The sequence below is a fragment of the Egretta garzetta genome, unplaced genomic scaffold (genome assembly GCF_000687185.1).
Source record: "Egretta garzetta isolate BGI_Z169 unplaced genomic scaffold, ASM68718v1 scaffold204, whole genome shotgun sequence".
Classification (NCBI taxonomy): Eukaryota; Metazoa; Chordata; class Aves; order Pelecaniformes; family Ardeidae; genus Egretta; species Egretta garzetta.
Window position 1 is genome coordinate 830,681 of NW_009259424.1, and position 10,079 is coordinate 840,759.

The 10,079-nt window shown below is 41.3% G+C and overlaps 1 protein-coding gene across 1 annotated transcript in view; it reads right to left on the reverse strand.

Moving 5' to 3' along the window:
* TET1 (tet methylcytosine dioxygenase 1) overlaps positions 1 to 10,079 on the reverse strand; it is a 65,421-nt gene that overhangs the window by 21,212 nt on the left and 34,130 nt on the right. The window contains exon 6 of the mRNA XM_009636988.2: positions 917 to 1,125. Coding sequence (XP_009635283.1) covers positions 917 to 1,125 — 209 coding nt within the window. The remainder of the gene's footprint in view (positions 1 to 916; positions 1,126 to 10,079) is intronic.

Here is a 10,079-nt window from a genome sequence, read left to right on the forward strand (position 1 = left end):
TTTTTTTTTTAGGTCAATGCTATTTGCCATTTCTTTTATAATGCATAACGTAACAATACAGGAATTTATAAAACACAGGGTTTAACCAGATATTTTCTGTTAAGGAAATAGTTATGTGTAGACAACTTTTCTCCCCCATAAAGACAGACTCAACTCTTCAAAGTCCCACTTCTGGGAAATACCTAACACTCAGTTATAGCTATATAAATATACCCACACTGCTTGATTTTCACTTCTCTAAGTTGGATAAAATTTTTATCCAAGAAAATACCACTCCTACTAAAGGTTACTCCTAAATCCAATGATTATTTTGTTATGTGCAGCAATACTACTAGTTCCAAATTGATCCAACTTTCAAAGTGGAACGACCCTACTTGGCCCGACCCTTTAAGAACACAAGCGTTAGCTGCAGGTCACTGTACAGCCACTGGAGTCTGCTTAAAAGCAGGCTACACCAAATTCAAGACAAAGGCAGCACTGCTACAGAGCCTCAGTCACAAGATATCATCCTAGTCAGTTAAACTAATTTCCTCTTGAATGCATAGAGAGGAAGATCCTAATTTTGAGTGTTCAATGTCTTGTTTATTTTTAAAGTCACATACCACCTTCTTTGCAGCTCTTTAGCATGGCCGTGTGTGCAAAGGGCGCACGGGATGCCTTGGGCGGCGTGCGCAAAGCCAGGAGAGTTCATTGCCACCCCTCTACCTGGGCGCAGCGTGTACAACTCTCACTTAGAGCCTGGTCTCTAGGAAAAGCCAGGAACTAAGTTTTACACTGAAATGACACCTAGTGGTTCGCAATTTTAAATGAGCTTTTGTGTATTTATTTTATTAGCCCTACTACTGAATTCTCAAGTTATTCATTGCAGAACATCCAAAAGGCAACACAACAATCATTTACTATTAAAGTAACTTACTCTTCATTTAACGCACATCTACGGCTGGTGGGACAGCCGTATTTTCTGAGGCTCTGCGTCAGTTCTTTGTACAGCGTATCAGCCAGGAGATGAGGGATCCCTTCCCAGGCCAGTATGAGAATCACGATGACGGCAGTTTGACAGTGGTGTCCTGCACGCTGACGTACCAGGCACAGCAACTTTTCCTCATCACTACTTCTTCGTATCACCTGGAAGAATCATTTTGTTTATTCTTTGACAAGTGTAGGAACCGCGTAATGTGTTACTCTTCTCTGGGACATGTAAAGCCTGGAAGAGTAAGAAACGCCGCTGCCCAAAGAGCATCCACCAGCCAGCAGGACCGTGATAGCATCACACACTGATGTCTGGTGTAAAACATGATTTTGCAGTGCCTTTTTCCCTGCAGAAGAAATAGCAGTACATTTTACAGGAGGAGAAACATTTTAGGTGTTCTACACAAACAATAAAGAAGATGTATTAAAAGGAAAATAACCACTAGAAGGAAATAATAACCCTGAGACAACAGATCCACTGAGAACCTAACAGTTACCTTGAAAATAACGCAGCAAACATACTGCCAAAACCCAGAATGCAGGTACACAAACGCACATCACAAAGCACACGTATGCACGTGTTGGGATGGTTACCACAGTTACATACCAGTACTTTGTAAGGTGGGAACTATTTTACGTAAGATGAGAAGAAAGCAATGAAAATAAACTGTGTTCTTAGTGAAGGAAGCAAGGAGATTTTTCAGAACTTATCCCTAAATGACCTACATTAAAGTTCTTAGCAGAGTGCCAAAGTTTTTACTAAACTGTGTGATAGGCAAAGCAATCTTTGTCAACCTCATCCATAAAACACGAAGACGAACACAATATGGAACAGTACAATATACCGACAAATTAAGAAAAAAAAGAATAAAGCTAGACAGTCCTACTCCTGCATATTTAAGTTTTTACGGACCATCTGAAACAGAGTTGTGTTGTAAGAAAACAGGAAAAAAAAAAAGCATTAAAGCTAAGTAATACAAGAACATGATCTTTGAAAATATGTTTATCTATTCCTCAAACGTCTTTTAGCCAGCATAGCCTGTACGAGGCCTCCAACAAAGACGTCACGACCTCAGCGTTATGCTTCAACCGTCCTAGGCCGGGACCCCTCCCAGGCACTAGAGGCTGAATCCTATTCCTCGGCTCTGTCGTACACAGGACGGGGAGCAGCAAAGCCTCTCTTCCTTACTGCGTGCCGATGGCGAGCCCTTACAGCGCAGACATTCCCTGCCAGCTCCGTAGCAATACGCTTGCTCAGGGCAAGCAGTCGGTCACCCTGGCTCTCCACCCCGCACCCCCTCTCTCCATCCGCGGAATTCCCATAGGCGCACCACCAGTTGCAGACTGTAAGAGCAGGAAGGCAATGGAGTTTCACTTACTCTTTGAATACCTCCAAATAGCTGAGTTTCCACGCAGATTCCCTACTGGAGTGATGTCAAAGCTTCTCTGTTGCCAGACATGCAGATGTCATTCATAGAATCACAGAATGTTTTGGGTTGGAAGGGACCCCTAGAGGTCATCTAGTCCAACCCCCCTGCAGGAGCAGGGACACCGCTAACTAGATCAGGTCGCTCATATGTGACCCCAGCCTGATCAGCTATGAATATCTAAATTATTTGAACTCATTAAAAGTGGGGACCAAAGTACATCTGCAATTCATCTGCAAATGAAAAGGTTTTCAATAGATGAACAGTTTCAGAGGGAATCTCTGCAGGCTTAGCATCAGAAGCAAGCTTAAAGTTAATTTGTGTCAAGAGAGAAAGTTATCACCCTTCTAAAGTTAATCAGTCTTATAATCAGCCTTAAACTTAATGAGAAAACAAGCAAGCGCACCTGAGGTGCCATTCCTCAAAAGGAGTCTCGGCTGTGACTGACCAACCAGTACAGTATTTATTATGAAGGAAGAAAGAAAAATAATGCATTTACATTTGAGTGAGGTTTACAGAAAATTTATTACGGCTGATACACAACACAGGTTGTTCCTGCCAGTGTGAGTTTTGCATTCCTGAGGCAGCACAGTTCCTTCAAGTCAGAAGGAGAATAATTTAGTTTCGTTACTCAGCATGAAGGGTGATGGTTTTACTCTCTTTTTTTTGGTTTTGTTTCTAGACATTGTAACTTCAAGAAAGAAATCTGGCACCTCTTAGTTTCTCAGTACAACATCAGGCTGCCCTTTTTGAGTCCTCATATAGTTCTAAACTGGAAATGCACAGTCCAGGAAAAATGACAAACGGACAGGAAGGAAATTTATGGTTTCCTTTAAACTAACAACACGCTTCCCTGGAGTTAAACATAGCTGGAATTTGCCTCATTTTGCATGCAGTAGAGAATGCAGTGCTCTTACTGGCCCCAAAACCATGCTGCAATCCATCACGTTTCAGGCCACAAAGGTAGCTAAGGGATTAATTAGTTGTCTGAACTTCATTTCTGTGGCTCTAAGAGGTTACATTGTATGCTCATCTGACTACTACAGCTGGAGAGCTCCCATCCTTTTGTTACCAGAGATGAGGCACTTTTCTCACCTGACTGCTACGGTCTTAGAAGAGCACAACTTGCACCCAAACAATCACGGTTCCTCCGGGCCCGCAGCCAGCGACAGCGCAGACAGAGCTGGAGCTGTGTTGCTTTTCCCATAGAAACTGATGATGCCCCTTTCACACGCTACAGCCGACATTCTCAAAGCGCCAATAAACAGAGCCTCCCTCTCCTAGTAATAACAAACCCACAGCAAAACCACGCTCAATATACAGGAAAGCACATTTGAGCAGAAAAACTGTGGAATAAATTCAGCCCACAGCAACACCACGTTGTTCTTGATGATTTCACAGTTTTTCTAGTGGGGGAAACTGCCACTGCACTCCTTGACTTGGTGACTTCTTAGGGCCATTAACACTGATCTAACTTCCATTATTTCCAACTTGTCATTTGTTTCCCAGTGCCTGACTACATGAAGTACATTTTTGAGCTCTACAATAAACTATATGTATATTGTATTATATGTATATACGTATTAAGCTAAAGTAAAACTGACTGCATTTGCTTTTATAGCTACACTTGCGGTTACCCAAGTAATTGGTACAATCCAAGGTGTGCCTACAAGCTGTGTACCACTCATCAAGATTTTGCCTGATGTGTTTACAGATCAGATTTCTTACTATTTTTCTAAGTAATGGAAGTAGCAAGGCTTAGGTGACTGATCATTTGTTCATTTACTCTTTATCTGTCTCCAGTTCATTTCTTTATTTCTCTTCCAGTTTCTGCAGCTTGAAATCACTGGGGATGATTCCAAGATCTTTTCACCCTTATATATCCCCAAACCACACAGTGTTTTAACCAACTGCCCTCCCGCCCCCCACTCCCCGTTTACTTTATGGCAACATCACACTTGTTAAATTCATACAACAGCAACACCATCTTAACAATGTCATCAGGAGAGCAGCATAAATAAAAATCTCAGCCTATGCTTTAGTTCACTTTGTTCTTTCCTTCTCAGCATGCATTTGACACAGTGGTCCTCCTCAGTAAGGCAAATGGAATCAGTATGCTGTCACAGTCACAGAGAATACAATAATAATGCAATTTATTAATCAATTCTTTATGCAATAATTTAAAATGCGTATTTACTTGCTACTGAAAGGCTGCAGACGTAATTCCCAGTGTACTTACTGTTTAGCTATGGAACACTGAGAGGCCAAATATTAATACACAACAAACAGAGCAAGTCCCTGAACGTTTCCTCAGACTGAACAACGCACAAATGAGCTGGCAAATCTTGTCTCCAAAAGCTGTTGGTACTACTCATCATTTCTGTGATGCAGTTAACGACAGCGATACTTCAGGTGGTTTAAGTTTGGTCCCTAATGCATTTAAAAGGAATGAGAAAATAAACATTTGTTAAGTGGTGGAACTTTAAAGCTAGCTTTTTAAAACGGAGTAAAAACTTTTGCCCTGCCATTACTTTTCAACATAAAATGACCACACCTTCTCAGTGACTCACATAGAAAAATAATATAATCAACGAAACAGACTTGTAATCGCTTTGTACAGTATTATTTAACATTTAAATGTCCTATGGTCATCTTTATGCAGGTATGTAGGGACAGGTTATCCCTAATTCATTTTAGCAAGCAATACCTGTCACCAGTGCTGAGAATCCATCAAAAGATTCCCACATTAACAATGAATAAATCTGCTTCAGCTGCAACGCAGCACTTCTGGAAAGCACCAGACCTGATGAACTCCTCCACAACGCTTGACCGATACCCATCAGCCCTGTTCTGCGCTCACAGTAACTGGGCTTGAAGCTACACGCTACCCACTCCCTCACCTGTTTGCCAACATAACCACGTCTAGGACAAAACAAAAAACTGCAATGGGACACACCTCCTCCCAAATAGCTTTCTTACGCACATGCATTTTTGGACACACAACAGTTTCATCCTTGTAGGTTGCTGATTCGGGCAGGATGCTCATTTATATTGATAATTTTCAAAACCAAGTTTCGGACATCCCTCCTGGGCTGTAGTCGGGCACCCACCCGCGCTGCTCTCTGTACCACGCCTGCTCTGCGTTCCTACGGCCATCCGTGCGTTCTTGTTGATGTGCACACCTAAGGCAAGGCAGCAATTCCAGCCCAGATATTCCCAAATGGCTGAAGCTGAGAATACGAGCAAGCCTTCAAGGTGAGCCACAGCCTGACAGCTAGGACACAAATACTATCAACAGCTATTACGGCATCCTACCACAGCTACCTGTTTCTACGAGCCAAAAAGATATAAGTTTACCCAATTTTCTTACAGAAAGCATGAGCCAAAAGCTAGAGTATATTTATTGAAGAGGTGCCATACACAGCAGAATTTGCTCCAGCAATTTAGTGACACGTTACAGGATAAACAAGAGGAAAAGATATTTTTTCAATCTTTCCCATACAAGGATAGTGAAGAGACAGAAATCATAGAATCATAGAATGTTTTGGGTTGGAAGGGACCCCTAGAGGTCATCTAGTCCAACCCCCCTGCAGGAGCAGGGACACCGCTAACTAGATCAGGTTGCTCAGAGCCCCGTCCAACCTGGTCTTGAATGTTTCCAGGGAACTTCTTCCTTATATCTAGGCCAGGAATTAAAGAACTGAAGAATACAAGAGCAGGACCTCAGAGGAGTGGACTATCCAGGCTTATCCTGATCCTGACAGTAAGAGGAGTTGCCTAGGGATGAGTAAGAAAAGCACACGGATGCAGAGATGCTGCTCAACAACTGCCAGGCACCTTCCAGCCGGCAACTCGGGGGACGTGCTCTCTCCCAGTTTTTAAAGGATTTGCATGCATTTGTCCACTCACTTCTAAATCTATTCAGCATTTTTCCCATCCACTGCATTCCTGGGCAACAGGATTCCAGGTTTAATAGGATTAATTCCAGACTACATGAAAGAAAAAACATTACCTTTGCTTCACGCTGAGCTTGCCCCCTGCTAGTGCCCTCTAGTTTTGATACTGGACGAGACTGTGAGTAACAGATTGCTGTTCAGCTCTCCACGCCACCAAAGACGCTAGGGAGCCCTGCTTTCTCCCCTTCCCTCTCTGCCAGGCTGATACACCTGAACCTCTACCTGTCCTTCCCAGTTCTGCTGCACTTGGGGGACCAGACCTGCAGAGAGAATTCAAGATTGGGGTGCAGCACGCTTTCACACAGAGGTGTAATTATACATTTAATGTTTTCTTTATCCCTCCCCAGTAATTCTCACCAGTTTCTTTTGCTATTTTCATCACTACTGAACACTGAAGCTGATGTCTAATGAACTATTATCCCGAGCAGTAACACTCAACCTGGCATCCATCACTGCGTATATGAAACTACAACACTCCACTTTTTGTGTAACTTTAGATTTATCAAGCGAGTTTTATCTATGATTTTAGTGGTCGTTCATTCTGGATGATAAGTCCATCCTGCTCTTCGTGATATCTGTCCCTCCTCTTTATCATCCCAAACAACTTTCTATCATCAGCAGTTTGTCACCTCAGTGGCTCCCACTTTTTTCAAATCATTTCTGAATGCGTTGAACAGCATCAGGAAAGTTATGCTATCAATAAAACCTGCTTCAGCTGTCCAAATGCTCAAGTTCTACTTACTTGAATTATTTCTTTTAGACTGTTGAAGCAACTGTCTCAACCCTTGGCAGCGGCTCTAGAACAAGGATTAAGTACACTGTGAATAAAAACTACTTGATGTCCTTAAACATAAGCCAGTCTATCTAAATTAGCACGTACATGACTTATGTAAGTAGCTAAGAGTCAGACTGCAGAAGCTCAACATACCAGATGCTGAATTACCACATGGATGAGAAATTACTTTCCAATTTAGGATCACCAGAATAGCTGTGTTAACTTCGACATGATATAAGCCAGACACCACTAGCAAATAGTACAAAATTGTAATTGCGAGTTAAATACGCTGCTATAAATTACTGGATGAAAAAAAATAATGGAACCAACAAAAAGGTCCTTTTTAGGTTCACTTCGTCTCCATGTGGTTCCAGTGCAGTACTCCCTCCAGCCCATTCCGAATGTCTTCCGTAAAATAGCTATGTCTCCTTTCCAGGATATCAGTAGTTCATTTTGAAGCGAGAACATAGCTCGACTGTTCACTGTAATTTCCTGAAATAGGCGACTCATTTACAACAGTTTGGCTCCAAGTGTTCTAACCTGCAGATTTTTACCTCTGCACAAAGTCCGTGTACGGAGTCCTCTCTACACAGGACAAGATTCTCCGCCAGGCTACAATTCCTTAACAACCTACACCAGTGCAACGTGAGAGCACAATGCTGTAAAACCTGCGGCTGTTGTAGCAGGTGATCCTGTGTAACACAGCAGGAGGAACGTTCCGGTTTGCCACAGAAGTGAGTCTGCCTGCCTTTTTCCTAATTCACCCCTACACACACCCTAGACCACATTAAACTCTTTCCTTACTGGAAAAAAATGTTATATCCTTTTATTTTCAGCATGTCCAAGAGATATGCAAATAGAGTACGTCCCGCTTCCCTAAATTCTCTCTTCTCAAGTACTAGCAGACTACATCAAAAGGGTTAGCGCAGAACAGTTACCATCAGCCACAGTACTATGAAGTTACTTAGCTGTTTTTACAGGAATATCACTGAAGTGTTGATATCTGCAAATATCTGCAAACACCTTTTTCACGTTGCTACTGGCAATGGTATTGTACTGTTTATGAAAGAGCAAACTGCAGTATATATAGGTTAAGTGATTCTTCTATAATCGTGCAACCAACATTGCAGAAATGAGGACAAAAATTCAAGTCTCAGCTCCCAGTGCCCTCTTGCCCTCCTTACTCCCCTTTCTGTTAGATTGCAGGCAATGGTAAACTGCACTTTTTACGATATGGATGACAGTAAGAATCTACTCTCTCCATTTCTTCAGATATCCCATTTGTTTTAATTAAAGTAGCAATAATAGCAACTTAAATGTTTGCTCTTTTATACTACTTAACTTTGTTTAACACAGCTTTTTTGTTTCATGCTTACAGTATTAAAATATTTGAGTAGTTCTTCTTATAAAACAATATTAAAACACTTGTATTTCCTTCAGAAACCATGTAAAAGTTTCTAACAATTTTGAACCTCAAAGCATTACAGCCAGTTAACAAAGAACAGCTTTACTTTGGATAACGTTACAAACATTTTTGTCCAAAATAAACTCCTCTAATTCTGTATTTAGCGGGTAGGCCTCCCAGCAAACAGTGAAAATAGCACCTGCACAGCTATAGTACCTGCTACACACACTAATTTAACATACAACATTATGGCAAGAACGTGGTGCTCTAATACAACGTTGTCCAAAAAGGTGAACAGAACCCCCACCAAGCATCCTCTCCATGTGCCAAAATTAACTTCCTTCCGGACTCCTCCTACGGAGAACATAATTTAATCATAAAGATGGTTTAACAAATTAAATAAAATCCTGAAGGGCAGTAAGCTGTTTAAAGCAGACTGGAGCCGCACGTTCTACTCAAACCTGTGAGCAGTCAGTCCAGGAGAATTTACTTCAAAGCCCTTTTCAAATGTATTTCAAGAATTCCCCACTCTGTAATGTTCCAAATAGTGCGACAGCTTCACTATCCCCTAGCTAGTGGTGCCGCCCCAGACTTCCTGACCATTTCACTGCCAAGTGGGATACAGAAAATAAGCATCAGAGAGTCTGCTTACAGGTGCCCGACTGGCTGATGAAGCGGTCCTCTGACAGCTCCATCGATTAGTAACGATCACCCACCGCACAGTAAAGTACCTTGCTCATTTGTCAGTTCATTTTCTTTAATAAATTACACATCTCTTCTAATATTAACAGTAACTTACACATAGAGAGCCTAGAAGCTGGAGTCACTTCTCAGTTGTCTTGCTTTTTCAATTCCCAATTTCAATCAATTCTCAACTCAAGCTAAACTAGCAAACTGAAAAGATCTGCAGAAGAATCTATTGTTATTAAGGCTCATTCAGCACTTAAGAAATTGTTGTTTCTGGCATTTAGCTACAAATTCCTATCAGTTCAATGGTCTGTACAATCTTGGTTATAGCAGTGGGTTATCTAGACATTAGTTTTTAAAAACTGATTAATTTCAGTGGCTAGGTTCAGGTCTGTATGGGACTGTAATTTCAAATTTAACTATATTTTAAAAGTATTTGTAATCAGGTTTTTTATCCGTTTATCCCCTACTTTTTTATTATTTATATATCCTACTAATACACAACCAATACTACAGAAAAGATAATAAAGATCTGTCAAGTTGTAAATCTAAAATCCCCAAAAGGCAGACAATATAGAAGTGAAACAGTTTGAGAAACTACTTGCAAAAGGCATAAAAGCCCTATAATGCTGTATTTTCAAACAAATGAGGGCCACCAGCAGGCTAACAGAATCTGAAGGGTCAACAGATCATCAACGTGTTTTAAAAAAAAAAAAAAAAAAAAAAAGGCTCTCAGAGAAGATAAGGCTCAAGATGCAAAACCCACTTCTGCTGTGTTCAGAAATGAGATGTTTGAGAAGATTCCTGTGTCAGAAACCTTCACAGGGGACAGCCAGGGTTTTTTTTTCTGAAGTTAAAGC